The 22190-nt window shown below is 36.8% G+C and overlaps 1 protein-coding gene across 1 annotated transcript in view; it reads left to right on the top strand.

Annotated features, from left to right (window-relative positions):
- The window catches only part of na (sodium leak channel non-selective protein na), a 1005813-nt gene that overhangs the window by 219334 nt on the left and 764289 nt on the right, over window positions 1-22190 (top strand). Inside the window, exon 10 of the mRNA XM_090411658.1 lies at window positions 12230-12372. Within this exon, the coding sequence (XP_090267784.1) occupies window positions 12230-12372 (143 nt within the window). The remainder of the gene's footprint in view (window positions 1-12229; window positions 12373-22190) is intronic.

The raw sequence follows: 22190 nt of genomic DNA on the forward strand, positions 1-22190 counted from the left end.
ATTTAGTTATTTGCATGATGATGATGCAAAACTGGGAAGAGTGATAATAAATGAAGGTGATGCGGAGATCCTGCATCATGACTATGTGGGCAAAGGTAAATGACTGCCCGTTTAATGTGGCCAAGTACAAGATGTATTTTGGGAAGAAGAGATCACAAACTGTGTACTATATTGACGAAACTAAACAACAGGCTTGATGGAAGTGAACTACAGGAAACTGATGAGGCTAGGGACTTGGGGTGTGCTGCAGTTTTCTGTGTTAGGACCACTGCGGTTTAATTTGTACATAAATAATATAAGAAATAATCTGAAATAAAATATTCAGTTGTTTGCTGATGATTTGAAATTAGGTAGAGTAGTAGCTAATCAAAGTGATGTGGAGAGCTTGCAGGATGATTTAAATAGGCTGTTAGCATGGGCAGAAAGATAATGGGTGTCAGTTTAATCTGGAGAAATGTAAAGTTATGCATTTTGGGATAAATCAATTACAAGCAGTGCCATATATTGATGGCACTGTACTCCAGGAAATAGATGAAGCTACGGATTTAAGGATGGTTGTAGATAGACAGCTGAAGTTTAGAGGACATATTGCTAAAGTTGCTAAGCTAGCATATAAGATTACTTGGCTGTGGAAGAACACGCTAACAAGTAGAGATATCGAAGTTGTTATTCCCCTTTATAAGGCCTTGATATGTCTATATCTAGATTACTGTGCTCAGGTCTTGCTTCCTGGGTTTCTTGAGGATGAGGGAGTGGTATAAGGCTTCAGAGGCAATCAACCAAAATGGTGAGTGGTCTGTGGAATGTTGCCTATGAGGATAGATTGAGGGTGTGTATAGACTGCAGAAGTTGGTTAATAGGCAAAAAAGAGGGGACATGATAGTAACATTTAAGTTACTTAAAGGGTTTTTATAGGATTGATGCAGGAGAAATATTTCTATACTTGGCTAGAGAGGGCAGAACAAAAGGTCATCACTGGAAGTTGAGTAAAGGTGTAGTTAGTACTGGTGTAAGGATTAGATTGTTCACTTGGAGAGTCATGAGTGAATGTATTGGGTTGTCATAGTTGTGAGCACTTTGTCTGTTAATGGGTTCAAGGACTGGTATGATAGATTGTGTGTGGATTGTTTGGGTCTCCTTTGATGAGTCTTTAGACTCTGTGGAGGTGCCCATACCACAATAATAATAATAATTAGGTATAAAAATACTCAACTATGATCATATATGATTAAAAACACAAATTCACTTTATGTATTAACACATTGCTTAAGTATTTTAGAAACACACTAGAAAATAAATGGCTGAATATTAAGCATACTGCAAAAACTCAAGTCGTGTCCTGTCTTTAAGAGGACCAACTGTATCACAGCTGTGCCATATGATATTTAGTTTTATTCTTACTCACCTTAGCCACTTGATTATTTTATATGGAGTGAAAAAAATCTGGTTTCATCGGTGATGAGTTCATTGCTTGTATAATAAACTGCTTCCATATATTTGCAACACAGTATAGAAACTCCAACAAATGGTATCCAAGTTGATATTTGACATTGATTATTATTACTACCTGAAATTGGAAAATATTAGACAATTAGCAGCTTCATTACATGTAGTTTTAAAATTAATATGACTGGTCTGTAACTTTGTTTGCATTTCCACTTTGCACATTGATAAAATAAATCTGCTAATTCGTTTTTATAAATCTGCTAATTTCCTATAGGAAGTAGGCAAGACTGTTTTAGCCCTATCTAGCATTTGGAGACAAGGGGAGCATTTCATTGATAAACTGTGTTACTTATTTTTTTTTTTTTTTTGAAATCGAAGTTAATCACAACTTTAACAGTTGTGATCAACTGTTATAGAGCCTAATAAATAAAGACCAATTTGGAAGAAAACTGTTAATTGGAAACTGGTAATAAAATCTTAATTGTGCTGGACTTTTTCGTGAGCATATTTAGCAGAATTGTGTTTTTGGCTATCCCTTTAGCCAATAGGTAGCATATATGCTACTATTGGTGGCATATATGCTACCTATTGGCTAAAGCATATATGCTAAAGGGATAACATCCCTGCTCTCTAATCAATGTGCTGTGGATTGCAATTCCATTGTGATATGAAACTCAGCTTCACCTGAAGAAATTTACAAAGAGAATTAAGTGTTAGCTGATTTTCATTGCCTGGTGTGGTTACCTATTGGAAAGTGTGAAGTGTCTTGAAAGTGTTCATTTCACTTTCAGACCTGGGTTTGAATCATATCTAAGATATGAAGAATCTTTATAAGGATGTTTCTACTGAATGTGAATAGGCAAACAAACAGAACACATGCAATGCAATTGGCCTCATAGGCTTAGTTGCTTCAGCCATAGTTTAAGACAACAACATCTTAAGGTGGCAGATGAATTTCATCTACCTGGTTTGAGACCACTATCTTGCTTATTGCAGGCCGAAGCAGCTTCAGAAAGTTTCATGTTTAATCTCTAGATCAGGAAGATAGGTTGGGTGAACCATAATGATTATGTAATGTATGTTACTTGCAAATGGCTATATCTATCATCCAATCAAACACTTTGTTCATATTTGCCTTTCTTTTCACTTGCATCATTACCTGCTATGCTGGCTTGTTTAACTTGAACTTGCATTCGGTGTCTTGTTTCATCTAATGTACAACAGTTTTATAAATTTTGTGGATAAAATTTTATAAACAAAAGTTCTAAATTTATCATACTGATTTATTTATTTAATGTATGATGATATAATGGCCATGATGCCTGTATGGGCAGATAAGCTAAGTAGGCTAAGAGATTTTTTTTTGTAATTATTTTTTATTCATTTATTTTATATTTTTTTTGTAATTTTTACCTAGTTAGAAAAGTTAGATAGGGCTAAATGGCCTCGCCTACTCCCGTATATACGGGAATAAAAAGGCGTTAGCTGATTTAAAAAAAAAAAAAAAAAGAGCCTGTGTAGCTCAGTGGATGTGGCGTTTGCACACCACCGTGCTTGGCCGCACGAAGGAAGTCTTGGTTTCGAGTCTAGTCGGCGACTAGAGGAAATTTTTCTAAGCCTTTTTTCGACCGGTTCCCGAGTTAGTCGATCTCTGGCATGGGCAAGCAGGTTTTTCCTCCCGGAAACTCGGGTTTTTCGTCCTGTAAACTCAAGAAAATCGACCGTAGAACCCACATTATTTCAGACATTAAATATATTGTGTTAGGGTTAGGGACCACGAGATGGCGACACATTTGAGCCATCTCTCTTCACTGCGTACTGCTTAATTAGTGATAGCCTTGGGCCATCTGTCTCTGATTGGGTACCAGTGGAGATTGAACTGCCCACTCAGTCTCCAAAAGTTAGATAGGGCTAAATGGCCTCGCCTACTCCCGTATATACGGGAATAAAAAGGCGTTAGCTGATTTTTATTTTTTTTAAAAATTTTTACCTAATCTGGAAACACTTCTCTAGAGACTAAACATGGAAAATGTTCAAGTCATTTCAGGCATTCAATAAGCACAGTATATCATTCCAGTACAAAACCACAGCAGTGGTTTTGTACTGGAATGATGCAGTTCATCTCCCACCATTCATGAATATCCATTCCAACAGTACAATTTGAATCTGTGGTTGGTTGGAGTGCCTCTGCTAGCCAGATAAACAATTGTAACCTGTGGGTTATAATGTAAGATGTTATTAATGCACAATAGTTTTACAATTTTTATCAATGAAATTTAAATACAAAATAATAATAATAATAAAACTAATTCCACTACCTTCTCTGCAAGGATCATTTTGCTACCATCTCCATCCACCAGCATCACTTTTTCTGTTATCATTTATCCTTTCATTCCCTGCATGTTGTTAGAACTCATGCATTATCATTTGACTTGATGGCCAATCTCCTCTCATATTGGACTGTTTTTTTGTTCCTTTCCTCTTTTCTAACCTGCATCTTATATTCCTCAATAATAACTTCTTTTCCCATATGTTTTGCTCGAGTCTTGAAGGTCTCTATCATATCTTCTCTTTTCTTCCTATCGCCAACCTCTGTAATCCACATTTTCTCAAACACTCTTCATAACCAACACTCCAGAGTCCTGATACCAATTTGATCTGACCAGTTAGAGGTACCACCACCTCCTTATCCTTACATGTCAATGCACTATTTTTCATAGCAGCAATATGATGTGCAGTGTGCTCTTAGAGCTTCAGTCCACTGTCTACCATCACTCCAAGATCCTGAATCTCATTCACTTCCTGAAATACAGCTTGACCAATACAGTACGTAGCCTTATATCTCTGTATCCCAAACGTGAAACACATTGCATTTATTAAGATTAAAACTTTTACCCAACTCTTTTGTCCAAGATATAAGTCTATTCAAATCTTCTTGTAGAGAATTAACATCAGCACTACTCCTGATAATTCTTCCTAACTTTGCATCATTGGCAAACATTTGAAGATTTCCAGTCAACCCACATGAAATTATCATTAACAAATAAGTTAAATGGTAGGAGCCCAGGAACAGAACCTTGAGCACACCACTGGTTACCTTCCTTTTCTGAGACATGGCTCCACATACACAACTTGCTGATATCATTCAGAGAACCAATATCCAATCCATCTAACCAATATACTATCTATCCCTATCCTCTGCAGCTTGTACACCAATTTATCATGCGGTAATCTATCAAATGTTTTTGCAAAGTCCAAGAATATCACTGTATATGATTCTCCCTTATCGAACACATTCATCACCCTTATCATAAAACATAAGCTGATTGCTAAAACAAGACCTGCTCTTCACACACACCCATTCTAACCATCTTAGAGAATATTATGTTGATCAACCCAATCCTGTATTCTAATTCTAACCAATTTTTCCAACACTTTGATCACAACTGAAGATATACAGACCGGTCTGTAATTGGACACATCTTTTCTCAAACCATGATTGTTGAGGAGTATTAATTTTGCCTTCTTTCCACTCCTTAGGAACCTTCCCTACTGCAAGACTTTCATTAAATAACCAGAACAAGGGCATGGCTATCTCTTTTTCACATTCTTTAAGAATAAATGGTGATATTTCATCCATTTTCACAGCCTTATTAACATTTAACCCAAACAACACTTGATACACCTCTGATTCTTTCACCTTTAATTCCCCTAATTCTTACCTCCCTTCCACATGTTGCACAGCATCATTCACACCATTATGATATACAGTGATAAAGTGTTCATTAAATAATATATGACAATACAGGAGAAACTCTGCCATGGAATCCTTAGTAGCCTCATGCTAGTCCCAAGCCTGGATAAAGGAGGAGGAGGGTCGGTCAGATGAGTGTCGATGCTCTGACTGTAAAGAAAAAGCATGATTGTTATCTGATGCCTATAGGATCAACAGCTAAAACATGCTGGCTCAGACATTGCCCGGATCAACAAGGCCTGTGATACCAATTAAACAATTGGGGTTGGATTGAAAAGTGGGATACTGAAAGAAAACAGAAATTTAAACTAACAGAAATATTATGAGTAGGAACATGGAATGTGCAGATGCTTTGGATGTCAGAAAAATTAGAATCACTTCATGAGGAAATGAAGAGATATCGGTGTGATATACTAGGACTGGCGAAGATGCGATGGACATCATCAGGAGAGATAAATGGTTGCGAAGTAATATGGTCAGGGCATGACACAAGCACAAAGCAGGAGTTTGCTTCCTTCTTAACAAAAGAGCTAGAGAGGCACTGTTAGGCTACAAACCAGTCAATGAACGAATCATAGTAGCAAGATTTCAAGCAAAACCATTAACATATCAGTAGTCCAGATATATGCACCCACATCTGACAGCGCAGATGAGGATATTGACTTATTTTACAATGATCTGATAGACAATAGAAACAATATCAAAGCAAGATGTTTTAATTATTGAAGGAGATTGGAATGCCAAAGTCGGAATAGATAATGATGGTTAGGAAAGAGTCATGGGAAAATATGGTTTTGGAGAAAGAAATAAGCGAGGCGAAAAAATATTAGAATTTGCTGTGGACCACAAGATGATGATCTGTAATAACACAAGATTCCAGAAAAGGAGTATAGAAAATGGATGTGGCATCAAATGATGGGAAAACCAAGAACATGATTGATATGATTAAAAGAAGATGGATAACATCAGTACTGCAGTGTCAAACTTTTCAAGGAGTGGATATAGACTCGGACCATAGTTTAGTGATTGCAAACATCAAATTGAAATTTTTAAAAAAATGTAAACTTCATCATCAGAAACGAAGAAATACAGCAAGAATAAGTGAAGCAGAAATAGGAAGAAGGTACAGTGTTAGAAGAGAAACTTAAAAGTGTTGACAAAGAAAAAAATTCGAATGTAAGAGTGAAAAGAGTAATGAAGGTGATAGAAGATGCAGTTGAAGAAACAGTACCAGAAGAAGAGAAGATCAAGAAGAAATGGATTAGACAAGAAACACTGAAGTTAGTACTGGAGAAAAGAATGTTGAAGATAAGAAGGGAAACATCAGAATAAATAGAGGAGTAATATAGAAGAAAGTGTAATGAGATGAAAAAAGCAGTCAGAATGGATAAGCTGAAATGGTTAGAAGCCCAGTGCAATAATATATAGAACAGTACTATGGAGAGCATAAAAACAAGGGAGGTGGCAACCAAAACAGATCACAATTAAAGATGAAAAAGGCAAAGTATTGATGAATAAAGAAAGTATTGTGTAGCGGTGGACAAGATACTGTAGTGAGTTATGTGAAGAGAAACTATATTTAGATCGCTTTGGGAAACTGACTGAAGAATTGAAGCAGATATCACCACCAGGTAATGAGTATAATATGGACATTCTAAGAGGAGAGTTAGAAAAAGCAATAGGATGGCTAAAACACAACGAGAGTCCTGGTAACGATAACATCAAGGGAGAAATGAATAAATACGGTGGTGTCAGTATGATTACAGAAATGTACCAACTATGTAATATGGTATGGAAAGAAGAGAAAATGCCAGAGGAATGGATGAAATCAATATTAGTAACATTATACAAGAAAGGAAATAACTAGAATGTAAAAATTATAGAACAATTGCCTTGACAAGCCACCTTGGTAAAGTGATGATGATGATATTGACAGAAAGATTGAGAACACAATTGGAAGCACCTTGCAGATGAGCAAGCAGGATTTAGGAAGGATAGAACTACAATTCAACAGATTTTGACAATGCAGTTAATAGCAGAGAAAGCTAGGAGAAAGAAACAAAGACATGTATACTTGCTTTGTTGATTTTCAGAAGGCATTTGACAGTTTTAACCAGAAAGTGACATTAGCAGTTCTAGAATCCTATGGAACTGATAGAAAACTAATAGCTATATTGAAAGATGTTTATCAGAATGCAGTTGCAGCAGTTAGAATAGGTGATGATTTGGAGAAATGGTTTAGAACAAGCAGAGGTACTAGACAGGGGACTCAATATCACCAAACATTTCATCGCACATTTAGAAAGAGCAATGGACAAAAATGAAGGAAGATGCAAAAGGAATATCTGTACATGGAACGAGAATTAACAATCTGAGATTTGCAGATGATGTTGTTATTATTGAAGAAGACGAAAGAGAACTACAAAAACACTGAAACTGTTAAATGAGGAAGGGAAGAGATTTAGACTTATTATGAACTTGGAAAAAACGAAGACAATGGTATTTGGTGGAAAGAACATGAAACAAAAGATACAAGTGGATGGAATTGATATAGAAAATGTAGAACAATTCACATATTTGGGAAGTAAAATGACATATGATTTGGACTGTAAAATAGAAATAAAGATCAGGATTGCAAAGGGAAGAACAAATCTGAAGGTCATGGATAACATCTGGAAAAGTAAAGTGATCAGCCCGCAAACAAAACTAAGAGTACTGGAAACATGTATCTTTAGCCGTGTATTGTATGGATCTGAAACATGGGTAATAAATATGGAATCAAAAAAAAAAGAATTTTGGCATTTCAAAGAACTTGTTACAGGAAGATTCTAAGAACAGGATGGGGTACAGAAAATCACAAATGAAGAGCTCTATCGGAAGATACAACCAAAAGAGAATCTAATGCAGAAGATTATATAATGGAAGCTGCAATTATTCAGACACATCTGTAGAATGAGTGAGGATTGGAAGATAAACACATTTATGTTTGGTATTATGGATGGTGTAAACAGAAGAGGTAGACCATACAGAGAATGGATAGATGACATAAAGGACTGGTGTGGAATGGGTGTACTTTAACTGCGACAGTGTGCACTGGACAAAGAAAGGTGGAAGAACATAGTGAAGGAGGCATTGGACCAGTGACGGCCAATGAAAATTTTAAGTGGGGGTGCTGCATATACAAAATAAGAAATATAATTCATTTTTTTCTAATCAGTAACCAATTTATTAATAAGTAAATTTACATATTAAAAATTGCTTTAGTAAAATATTTCGCCCTCTCCACGAACACACCAATAATAAAAGTTTCATATCTCACAGAAATAACACACTCAATACAATTTATCTGTAGTGACACTGCTCGTTGAGCAGTGTCGGATTCACTTATTATGTACAGTGACAAGTGCAAATGAATATCAGCAAATCTAGCTGCAATTGGCTAAATGTGATAATTCTGACACTGCATTAGATCACAGTGCATTTGTTTCATATAATGATAATTTTTCATGTAATGATAATTGAGAAAATATAATTCTTTTTATATTTTCGACAGTGACACTCATCATAATTCAGCCTTGTATCTATAACAAATAAATAATTATATGTTATTTTTACAGAATAAAGTAAGATTTACCAAAAATATTTCACTCTCACCATGAACATGCATATTATTCTAATAATAAAAGTTTTGTATCCCACAGAAATCAAGCACACAATCATACAATATATCGGTAGCGACACTACAAGTGAATCCGACAAGTGTCGGATTCACTTGATACATGCAGTGACAAGTGCAAATGAATATCGCCGAGTCTAGCTGCAGTTGACCGAACGTGATAATTTGGACACTCGTTAGATTGCAGTGCATTTGTTTCATAATCTAAAGCATTAATTAATTTATATAATGTTGTAAGCATTGCTATTATTTATAAACACAAACAAAATTTAATTTTTTCATGTTTTCCTTGGGGGTACTTCAGTGTCACAGTGCTTATGTACAAGCTGCCACTGCATAGGACACCAAAGGGCAATGAGCCTATGGTTCATGATGATGATGATGATGATGATGATGAATACAGGAGAGAACAAGCAGTCACTTTTGAAAATTGTGTATGAGTTTGGATAGCAAGTGTATGTGGATTAGATTTTTTGCTTGAAGAGTAGTGAATAATGAAAGGGGGGGTTGAGTGCTCACTGAATCTTTAGTGAGTCTTTGACTCCATGAAGATGCCTGAGAAATTAATAATAATATTTCACTGTGTGAAGGCAGCCATTTACACAATGCAGTTGCATTTATTCACTTTTTATTATAGTGATGATTGAGTTGGATAAAGGAAATGGCTACGTGATTATACTGTTATACTTTACAAAGACATTTGACAGGATACCACATGAAACAATGTTATATTTATGACTTTACTGTTATTATTGTTATATGGGTATCTCCAAAGAGTCACAGGACTCATTGTGAGAGATCTGAACTATCCTTTATTCATGCTATGTCTCTTCAAGCTGTTCATTGCCAGAGTACTCGCAACTACTTCTAGCATTCTATTCCACTCACTTTCACTCTCCAAATAAAAAATCTAACTTTTACAGGCAAATATATCAATGCTGATTACTTTACATGGGAAAATAAATTGTTTTAACAAATAGGGATGCCACGATGGACAGTCCTATATATCACCACTATGGAGCATTCAAAAGATTGAATTTCTAACACCATTTCTCTTTGACCTTGTATTTGGCTACATTTTGTTGGCGATGTTGTTGCGATCGTAACAGAACTACTTCAGCTCTTTACAAAATTATTATTATTATTATTATTAATAGACACCTCCAGGGAGTCCAAAGACTCATCGAGTGAGGGTTCCTATTCTACAACTCTGTCTCCACTCAATCCACGAACTGACCGCAACTCCACCAATGCCATCTACTGCCAACTACCACCATTAGTATTTCCACCGACAATCAGAAACATCCATGCTCACAGTGGGATTTGAACCCACAGCCTTTTGGCTGGAGAGCGAATACTTTAACCACTCGGTCAGCCAGGCGGGCTAATTAACTCCTTACACACTCACATTAAGTTCACTATTAAGTGTGAATCTAATAACAGTGTCTGCCTTTTCTGGATACTCTAATACATTGTAAATCTGCTGCTAATATTGAATTTTTTGGTTATTACAGGAAGCCATCCTATGTAAACAGATTCTTCAAAAAAACAGGTATTATGAAAAGCTTTGTACACTGAGTGAGCACAAAGCTTCATGCACCAAGTGAGCACAGTTTGTTCTTCTTAGCCTCTTCTATTAGAAGAATTAAATAAAATAAAACTCAATCTATCACTTAATGTATATAACGAAACCATAATAAAGAAAATAACTGATAATTATCATCCCTCTGTCAGTTTGCAATCTGATGTAAACAGGATCTGCATACCCTACCTGAAAGGGACTTCTGAAAAAAGTGAAAGGACTCTCCACAAATATCTGTGTATGACCTTCAAACCATCTCTGAAGTTACCTTCTTTCTTACCACCTATTAAGGATAAATTATCACCTCTATCTTAACCCTGTGTTTATTAAATACCCTATTCTTGTCGTCTTTGCTGCTTTGGACAGACAGGCCATTCTGCTGAGATTAGAATTCAATAACATCAAGATTATATAAGATTTCTGGAATCAAAAAGTGCAGGCCTTGGTTATCATCTATCAGTACTAGACACAGAGTTCACTGGAATCTAACAAAGATGTTGCACAATAGTAGGTTTAAATTTCATCATCTGTTCTTTGAACCATGTGAAACTCTACACCACTGTCATTGATCAAACAGATTGTATGCCTGTCTTTAAGTTATCAGAAGTGATTGCTATTAATTGTTTATAAGTTGTTGTTTTTTTGCCATTACATAACTTTTCTGGCACTCTAATAGTGTTTCTTCCTATTTGTGCAGCTGTAACCCCCTACATCTGGAAGTAGGCACATGCTGTATGATTCATTCTTGTGTTTATAATTTAAATGTTGTAGCCAATTCTTTGATTTAATATATCATGCATATCATAATATGCAGGATATATTGAGCAAAATATACAGAAATATTTAATAAATTCTAGTTTTCTTTTACATGTGTGAAGCTGTTATTTAAAATATTGTTCTGACTTGGAAATTGTTTAAGAGTGTCATTAGTAAGGATGTGCAGACTAGATTTTTGCTTGTACAGTGGTGAATGGGTGGAATAGATTGCTAGTAGTTGTGAGTGCCCTCACAGTTTAATGATGTAGTAGTAATAATAATAATAATAATAATAATAATTTACTTTGCCCTACTTAGCTAATTTTCTTTCATAATTTGATATTTGATTTAACTTTTCTCATACTAGTCATAATCATAGTCATTCCTACTTTTTTAGTGTTCATGAACATGCTGATCATCTTTTACTTTATATTCTTTCCACAATATGTTCTTTTTTTTTTCTTTTTTTTTTTTTTTTTGCATCTGCTGCTTTATATTGCTACTACTTTACTTAATCCCCAGGTTTATCCTTATAACCCTGCATAAGCACTCTGATACTGCTTCTCTCAAACAATCCATGACCACTTTTCATACTTTACTTACATTCTTTTCTTGTTGTTTCTTAACCCCCCCAAAACCAACCATGATGTCTATAGATGTCCAGCTAAATATGGATACGATTCTCTAATCCCCATTGAATAACATGGATAAGAGGTGCCATTTGGTCTCACTATTTCATCTACCTTGCCGGTAGGGAGGTTAAATCATGGCACCAGGCATTTTTATGTCGAAATCTATACATCTTCACTAATTCTGAAAAATAAGTGCTATTATATCTTTCATTTTTACATGAATTACCTCATTAAGGATACCTCATGAATGTTCATACATAGTTGACATGTATGAATTATCTTCAGGCTGTCCAGTAAACATTTATTTCTCAACTTATTTTTAAGAAAATTTTAACAGGTTCAGAATATAATGCCATATTAATCGAGTTATATTTATGTTTCAGCCCATAGTTTCTTCACTGTATATCAAGCAGCATCTCAGGAAGGATGGGCACTTCTCATGTATAAAGCAATGGATAGTCTTCCAGCATGGAGAGCTACATTTTATTTTACTACTATGATATTTTTCTTGGCATGGCTAGTGAAGGTAAACAGTGTTGCTATTGTAGTTACTTTAAGCAATGTTTATTAGCTACACATATTCACAAGAATATAGTAATTTTATTACTGCAAATATTTCAATCAGAAACTAACTGTTCATTAACAGCTAGCATAATCACAAGGTAAAGCTAGAACAAAGAATGTTAATCCTGTTTACAGAGCTGAGCCATGTATCAGATGCCATCTAGTGGGTGGTTACAATTAAATAAGATTACAATTGAGGCCCAATTGTACTCTTATTCATCATCATCATCAAATTCCTGCCATGTACCCTCAAGGGGTGTACAGGATATGATAGTACTACATGAAAAATTTACATCATTACTAACTTCCTATCTACAATTTTCCTCCAAATCAGTCTGTTACTTGTCAAGACTCCAACATTATCAGACCTTATATTTTTATTGTTTAAGGCACTTTGTAAAGTATCAGTCCACCTATTTGGGTTGAATCCAGCTTGTTCTTCACCAAGTTTTTCTTCCACAATTCTTCTCAACTATTTCTCAAGTATACTTGCATAAAACTTACCAGGAACACTCAGTAGGGAAACCTCTGTAATTCTTACATTCAGTTTTATTTCCCTTTTTATATATGGGTACTATGAGAGCTCTACTCCAATCATCAGGAATTTGTCCCTCTATCCAGGCCTTCTGAACTATGAGGTGCAGCCACTGTAAGATTTTTATACCAACATACTCCAGCATTTCTGGTCGAATATCATCTACTCCTGCTGCCTTTCCACATTTCAAGCCTTTGATGGCTTTTTCTACTTCAAGTATGGATATGTATTCCTGACTATATACCTGATGAGTGTTTTTTACCACTGTGCTATCACTGCTTGTTTCATTTAGCAATTTTTCAAAGTAATTACTCCATACTTCAAGGATATCTTTTTCTCCCATTTTCATGTCACCTTTATCATCTCTAAATCCTTTTACAACACTCTTTCCTCCATTTCTAAGCTTCTTCAACAACCTCCAATATCTTACCACCGTCTTGATATTTATTTTCTATGTTCTTGCCAAAGTCCTCCCATGACTTTTGTTTAGCTAGTTTTACGCAGTGTTTTGCTTTCTTACATTTGTCTCTGTATTCTCTAATAGCACAAGCTGACTTATTTGCCAGAAACGTTTGATATGCTTTCTTCTTTTCCTTCACTGCCTCTTTAACTTCCTGTGTCCACCATGGAGTTCTGATTTTTCTATCCTTGCAGACAACCTCACCACATGCCTCTCTGACTGAATCAATCAGGGTTTTCTTCAAGGCTTGCCACTGAATCTCCAAGTTTTGGTTCCTGTTCTCAAACCCTTTCATTTTTTCTTCAATAATCTTTGTGTAATTTAGTCTACAGTTCACATCTGAGAGCTGCTCAAGTTTTATTCGCTTTAAAACTTTCTTACATGTTATTCTTTTCAATATGAAATTCAATTTTATCCTGCTGAGGACTAAATAGTGATCACTTCCAATTTCAAATCCTCTGTACACTCTGGTGTCCTGAACCAGGGAGAAAATATCACTATCAACAATGACATAGTCAATGAGACTTTTCTTATTCCTAGCCTCTTCTCTCCATGTGAATTTGTGCACATTTTTATGTTGGAAAATGGTGTTAGTAATAACCAGTCCATGTCCTGAGCAGAAATCCAACAGTTATTTGCCATTATTATTAGCTTTGCTCTTTTCTCCAAATTTTCCCAAAATATTTTTGTATGTCCGACAATCATTTCCTACTCTGCAATTTAGATCCCCAACAAGGACCAACTTTTCCTTTTTCATTGTGTCAGTTGCTTTTTCTAAAGCCTCAAAAAATTCCTCCACTTCTGTCTTAGTAGAACCTTCTGTGGGACCATAGGCACAAATAAGTCTCATTGTCCAATTCCCCATTCTCATATTTGCCCACATCACTCTACTTGAGACTGCCTACCATTCAAGAAGATTAGCCTCGTATTTAGTGTTGAATACTATGGCTACTCCTTCTTTTCCTTGATTGTCATTTCCTGAATATAACATTTTGTATTTATTGCTCAGAAAGATCTCACCATTTTGTCTTTTTTGTTTCAGTCACCCCTATTATGTCGATCTGGTACTTATCTAATTCCTCAGCTAGCTCCATTTCTTTGCCATTCATGCTTCTTATGTTGATAGTACTGATCTTTAACTCTGGTGATGTTGAGTTGGGGTGTGTTTTCAGATTTGTTCCAGTAGCTGACTTTTAGCCCTGGTTCCCTGGAGAAAGCAATGGGAACCTTGTTTAACCAGGCGATGCCCCAGGCGGCATGAAGTTTTGTCATGTTGTTCCATCATTTTGTATTTTGGTTTAAGCCAATAAGAATACAATTTGTCGGCTAAATCCCAAATTACCAGCCCATCCTCGTTCATTCAGTATCCAGGGAGATACCCAACAACCTTATTTATAATCTTATATTTCAGTAATCTTATTTAAAATCTTCAATTTAAAATTAAATGATTTGAAATAAAATTTAATTTAATTAGATATCAAAATGACATATGAGACTCTCCCAAATTTTGGCAGTTTAGGTTTAAGCAGTTTCTTGCTTAGCATGGTCAGTGTCCACTCCATGCTGAGCAAGGCCAGATTTTTCATTTGTTTATTGTTGTTAATATAAGATTGGTGTTCTTGTAGTCATTTTTAAACAGAACACCCAGTTTGTCCAAAGTATGAGGAGGCACTTACTCTGAACGTGGTAAACACTAGGGAGGGAGAAGGAGATGGGGGGGTTATCTTTTGTGGATGGTAACCAAGCGGAGATTTTGTTGATAGAGAAAAATGTAGGAACTTAATTGTATCTTTTCAAGATCTTAGCAATAATCTTAGAGATGCCTACAATGTTTGGGATAAGGACCTGCCCTACAGGTTCAGAGTTTTTGGTGATGGGCTTGTTGGAGTCTATGATGCATTTAAACTTCCTCGAGGTGAAATCATTCTGTAGTAAGATGCATTAGATGGTGCTCGATTCATGTCGGAGAGCTTAGGAATTGGAGCAGATAACATGTGCTCTTTTGAGTAAAGATTTGAAGATGCCTATTTTATTGAGTTGGATGATGTGCTAAATCATGCTGTGTGTGTAGCAGCATGATTTAGATTTAGATGTGAAGATAGATTTACAGTGAATAGAAGTAGCAAGTGTTCCAGATGGGTATGGGAAAGGAGGATATCCAGGAAGGCTAATTGTCCATCTTTTTCTTTTCCATAGTAAAGTTGATGGATGGGTGTAGGCTGTTGATTTTGGTTAAAAAGGTATGCAGAGCTTCTGAGTCTGGCCTGATGGCAAACACATCATCTACATATCAAACCCAAAAGGAAGATTGGGGTTGTATTGAAGAGAATAGGTCTTCAAGATGCTCTAAGTAAAAATTAGCAAGTGCAGGTGATGAAGGAATTCCCATGGATGTTCCTTCAATCTGTTTGTAGAATTGGTTCCTGTAGATGAAATAGCCTGAGTGCATGACAAAGTTGAACAGGTGAACTATGTCTGGAGGGAACTCATTTGATAACATGTGAAGAGTGTCACCCAGAGGTAAACTAGTAAATAAGGACTAGATATCAAAGCTAATCATGAGATCTGTAGGCTGAAGGGTTAGGTTTTTTTATTTTTGCCAAAAGAATTTCATGAATTCTTCACAGAGGCTTGTGTGTGGCCAGTACAGGAGCTTAAGAGATGAGGTAGGAATTTAGCTAAGTGATAAGTGGCAGATTCTAGGCAGTCTACTATTGTTTATTAGTGAACTTCATAGGTATGAGTGGAACTCCTTCCTTATGTGTTTTTGGAAGGCCATAAAAATATGGTCTCCCAAAAATGGTTGGTATGAAAATCAGCAATAAAAAGACAAAGACAATGAAATTAGGTAGAAACATTGAAAACATCAACTGTATCCTGAATGGCGAACTTATTATTATTATGTGACACCTCCAAGGAGGCAAAAGACTCATTGAGGGAGGGCACCTACTCTACAACTCTCCATTCCACCACTCAATCCATCAGCTACAGCAAACTGCATCATTTATATCATTTCCATCTACTGCCCCCACCACCACCACTAGCATTTTCACAGACAATCACAAACATCCATGCCCATGGCAGGATTCGAACCTGCAGCCTTTTTTTTTGCTGGTGAGTGGATATGCTAATCCAACCTATAGAACAAGTAAAACATTTTAGCTATTTAGGCACAGTTTGTGGTGATGATGGTACATTTAATAAGGAAATAGACAACAGAATTAGTAAAGCTGGTATGGTAGGAAGTCAGCTAAATAAATTTATATGGAATAAGAAAGAAATTAGTCGAAACACTAAATTAGCTGTATACAAGACATTGTTCAAAACACTATTAAGTTATGGATCCAAGAGCTAGGTTAGAAATGAAATGCTTGATCAAAGACTACACACCTTTGATATGATAGTTCTGAGAAAGATTAGTGGAGTGAACAGAAGGCATTAATGGCAGTATCACATTAAAACTGAGGACATTAGGAAATTCCATTGTTAGCATTCTGTAGTAGTAGTAGTAGTAGAGCTAATCTTAGGTGGTATAGTCACTTAAATAGAATGGTAGAGTAAAGATTAGCAAAACAAGTGTTCTCTGCCAGGTTAGCAGAAAAAAGATCCAGAGGAAGATAAGATCAATTTGATTGATACAGTAAAAAGCACATTAAGAAACAGATATATCTATCTATCTCTCCCTTCCATCTGTTTCAGATGGGTTTGGTCTCCTCCTAATGAGGAGTCATGGCGAAATAATGCAGCCAGCACACCACTCCTCTGCTGCATCCCTATTGGAGGTATTCATGACTGTAGTCCATGTGTGTGTGTGTGTGTGTGTGTGTTCATGGGGCCGGTTTGCCAGTTTCCTGGATGAAAAAGTCCTACTGCCTGCACTCAAGACTGGCTAACTTGGCTATGGCTGAGGAAGATCCTTGAGCTCCTCATGTCTCTGACAGGAATCGAAGCTAGGACACTCCTTCCCCAGTCATATGGTTGCGAAGCGCACTAGGCTAATTGTGCGGATGACAGATATATAAAATCTGATAATGTTGGAGACTTGACAGATAACAGATTAATTTGGAGGAAAATTGTTGATCAGAAGTTAGTAATGGTGTAACTTTCTCATGTGGTACTATCATAATTATCCTGTACACCACGTGAGGGTATATATGATGATAAAAATATGAACTACAAAATGGGTCTTCAATTTTTTGATAGTTCTTTATCCCAATTGATCACTTTCTCAAGTAAGGAATAAAGTTGGTATGGTTCTGGGAAATCTCCTGGTAAGTGAACTGTTGTAATAGAAGAGAAATTTTACTCTACATAGAAATATGCTAGAGCTTTAAAAAAAAAAAATAAGCAGTAACTTTTCATGAAATTACAAATTAATTTTTTTTTCTGTATTTGATATATACACATGGTGTTTATTTTATTGTAACCACCGAAGTGTTGTGATACTGAAGGTTTTTATATAATTTCTTAATAGACACAGAAATTATAGCCTGTTGTTGTTGTTATTATTATTATTATTATTATTATTTATGGCATCTCCATGGAGTTCAGAGAATCATTGTTAAAAAAAAATCTGGTCCTCACACCCCCTTACTAACCAGATTCTTACATAACTTCCATGGATGGCTCTTAGCTCTCTGACTATTTGTCAGAGAGCTAAGAGCCATCCATGACTATTTGTCATATTTGAGCTCACTGCTACCTCTTCACTAGATGAAGAAACTCAGATGTATGAGGATGAGGTATTAGAGCTGTTGCACAAACTGAATAAGAATTCAGCAATAGGGACTGATGGGATATCAGCACGTGTGCTAAAAGAATGTTCAGCTGAACTGGCTATTTGTTTGACCAGGCTGTTTAATATGAATCTCAAAACGGGAAAGATTCCACAGGAATGGAAAGAATGTATGGTAATTCCATTGCACAAGGATGGTGCAAAGACCTTTGTATCCAACTATTGATCAATTAGTATCTCAGGAGTGGTGGTGAAGATTTTGGAAAAATTGGTTAGGGCTCGCACTCAGAAATGGGTTGACAGTGAATCTCTACTTTGCAATGAGCAACCTGGGTTTACTAAGGGAAGGTCATGTTTTAGCAACTTACTCACATTCTATAACAATGAACTGGACGAAGAAAATGTATACACCAAGATGCTTTTGGATTTTGCTAAGGCTTTTGACAGAATACAGCATGGTAGACTGTTGCATAAATTAGAGAATATGGGTTTGGGTTATAGAATATTAGCATGGATAAGAGGATGGCTGACTGACAGATATCAAAAAGTAGTCTATGGGAGATGTGAGTCTTCAAGATTTAAAGATAACCAGTGGTGTACCACAAGGATCAGTGCTTGGTGCACTGTTATTCAATCTGTACATTAATGATATTGGGAAGGATTTGACAAGCGACATACAGCTATTTGCTGATGATGCAAAGATAGATAGGGTAATCAGGAATGCTGCTGATATGCAGTCTTTGCAGAATCATTTGCATAGGCTGGAATTGTGGGCATGGGAAAATGGATGTCAGTAAATGTAAAGCCATTCACTTCAGCGTGATTAGATATCCAATGATATCGTATTATATTGGTGGGATTATGCTAGAAGAAACTGATGAGGCTAGGCATCTTGGAGTGTTAGTAGATAGAAAGTTGAAGTTCAGGGCCATGTAGCAAAGATTGCAAATACAACTCGAAAGATAATTTCAATGCTAAAACAAACGTTCACATGTAAAGATAAGGATGTCATTTTGCCTCTTTACAAGGCCTTGATAAGCCCTCACTCAGACTATTGTGCGCAGGTTTGGTCTCCTGTTTTCCATTGTGATTTTGTGAGAGTGTTAAAAATTATATGAGGATTGTGGAATACTGATTACGAAGACAGATTGAGAATTCGTAGACTGCTTTCCTCACCCTCTTAATTTATAGAGGGTGAGGAAAGGACAAGAGGACATTCTTGGAACCTGAGGGCTAGATTTTTCACTCCAAAGATGGTGCGTGATTGGAATGGATTGTTATTGGATTTTGTGAGTGCAAGCAGTGTGAATGAATTCAAGAATAAGTATGATAGTTGGTGCATGTAGTATGTGGCCTCTCTCTCGATGAGTTCCTGACTCCCTTGAGGTCTCTCTTAATAATAATAATAATAAAATATCGAAAAATTTCACTTTCATCAATTTTATAAAACTCCTTTAATATCTCAAAAGTTTCTATCATGTCCCTTCTTTTTTGCCTATCAACTAAACTTTGTAACCCACAGACCTTCAACTTATCCTGTAATATACAATATAACATTCTCAGAAGCTTCAAATAGCCAATAAGCAGTACCGGACAAGAAGCAGCAATAGTAACAGGACATGGTGGATAGCAGACAACTCCAGTAACTCTATAAAATGCCACAGAAATCCAATGATGGTACTCCGTCAAGTGAGCTTAGGCCACCCTAAGCCTAAACATAACCTATATGCTCCTTCTTATATCTCTCCCAAGCGCTTCAAGGAAGACTGAAGGTTTGTCAGATAAGTGTCAATGTGCTGACAGTAAAAAGAAAATCCGATTGAAATCTGATGCCAAAGAACAAGAGAAAAGACCCATGCTGGCTCAGACGTCGCCCAGTCAAACAAGGTCTGCATCCCCAGTCGAGCAATCAGGGTTGGCTTGAAAAATCAGTACCGAAAACAAAGACAAAAAAATCAAACTGAAGCCTGTAAGTGATGGAATATCAATAGGTGCATGAAATCTCTGTACACTGTGGGCAACTGGAAAATTGCAGTTGCTTCAAGAAGAAATACAGATGCGACATCTTAGGTATATCAGAAATGAGATGAACACTGTTATTAGAAACAAATGGTGGAAGAGTTCTCTGGTCTGGAAATGAAAGTAAGCATGAAGCAGGTGTAGGTTTCCTGCTAAGTAGCAAGGCCTGTCAGGCCATAATAGGATACAAACCAGTTAGTTAAAGGATAATGGTTGCAAGATTCAGTACCCAACCATTTAATATCACGACCATTCAAGTATATGCACTTACTGCAGAGAGTGCAGATAAAGACATTGAGAGATTTTACAGAGATCTACAACTAGAAATTGATGAGGTACTGAAGCAGGATATACTCATCATTGGAGGAGACTGGAATGTAAAGATTGGCAGAAATAACACAGGATGGGAACACTCTGGAGCGAATAACGAGGGAAGAAATGGTGTAGGAATTGTGGTGTGTGGCAGAATGAAGGGTGAAGTACTGGACGTGGGTAGAAGGAACGACAGGATCATGCGAATGAAATTGGGTCTTGGAGAAGAGCGGGTGGTCGTATTATGTGTATATGCCCCGCAAGTTGGTTGTACAGCAGAGGAAAAAGATGAGTTCTGGAACGTGTTAGATGAAGAAATGAGGGAATTGGAAGAAAATGAGATGGTGATTGTCGGAGGAGACTTGAACGGGCACATAGGAAGACAGAATAGAGACTGTGAAAGGGTGCATGGTGGCCACGGAGTGGGAATGATGAACCAGGAAGGAGAGAGGGTTGTGGACTTTGCAGTAGCGTTTGATCTGGCAATTGTGAACTCGTTTTTCTTCAAGAGGGAAGAACATTTGATAACATTTAGAAGTGGTAACAACAGCTCACAAATTGACTACATTTTGACTAGAAGAAAACATCTTAAGGTTGTGACAAATTGTAAGGTAATTCCAACAGATCAAGTAGCACAACAACACCGACTGCTGTGCGCAGACTTTAAATTAAGATCGAAGATAAGAACTTCTGGTTGCCATGGGATGAAGACAATTAAGTGGTTTCGCTTAAAAGAAGAGAGTGTGAGGAATCGTTTTAGGGAGAGAGTGTTAGAGAGGATTTCGGATGGACTGGAAAGTGTACAAGATTGGTGGAAACATAATTCAAAAGTAATCCTGAGCTGTGTAATCGAGGTGCTTGGTGAGACATCTGGAAAGATTAGAGAGCAGAAGGAGGGTTGGTGGTGGAATAATGATGTACAAGTGGCAGTGACAGCTAAGAGGAAGGCAAAGCAGAAGTGGGATGAGTCAAGAGTGGAAGAGGACAGAGAGGTGTACAAACAGAGAAAGCAAGAAGCCAAGAGAGTTGTGGCACAGGCGAAGACCATGGCATATCAAGATCTGTATGATCAATTAGAAACAAAGGAAGGACAGAGAAAAATTTACCAACTAGCGAAATGTAGAAATAAAGCAGCTAAGGACATCTTACATGTGAGGCAGATCAAAGATGCTGAAGGAAGAGTATTATGGAGGGATGTGGACATAAGAAACAGATGGAAAATATACTTTGAGGGACTTCTGAATGAGGAAAATGCAAGGACTCACAGAGGAGATGGGCAGCCTTCTGAGGGGATGGTGCAGAACATCAGTAGAATGGAAGTGACGGAGGCCATGAAGAGGATGAGGAATGGAAAAGCGGTGGGCCCCGACAGAATTCCAGTGGAGGCATGGAAGGCACTGGGGGAAGAGGGAATTGACCTGCTGTGGGACCTGTTCATGAAAGTTTGCCAACCGGAAAATATACCCGAGGAATGGAGGGAGAGTACTCTTGTTCCCATCTACAAGGGTAAAGGGGATGCACAAGACTGTAAAAATTACAGAGGAATAAAGTTGATGTCCCACACAATGAAGATCCTAGAAAGGGTTCTTGATGGTAGATAGAGGGAGGAGGTGGAGATTGCAAAGGAACAATTTGGCTTCATGCCTGGTAGATCAACAACAGATGCTATCTTTGGGTTACGACAGATGATGGAAAAATATCGAGAGAAACAAAGGGAGC

Source organism: Typopeltis vanoorti, chromosome 21, assembly GCF_054136105.1.
Source record: "Typopeltis vanoorti isolate ZY-2024b chromosome 21, IOZ_Tvanoo_1.0, whole genome shotgun sequence".
Lineage (NCBI taxonomy): Eukaryota > Metazoa > Arthropoda > Arachnida > Uropygi > Thelyphonidae > Typopeltis > Typopeltis vanoorti.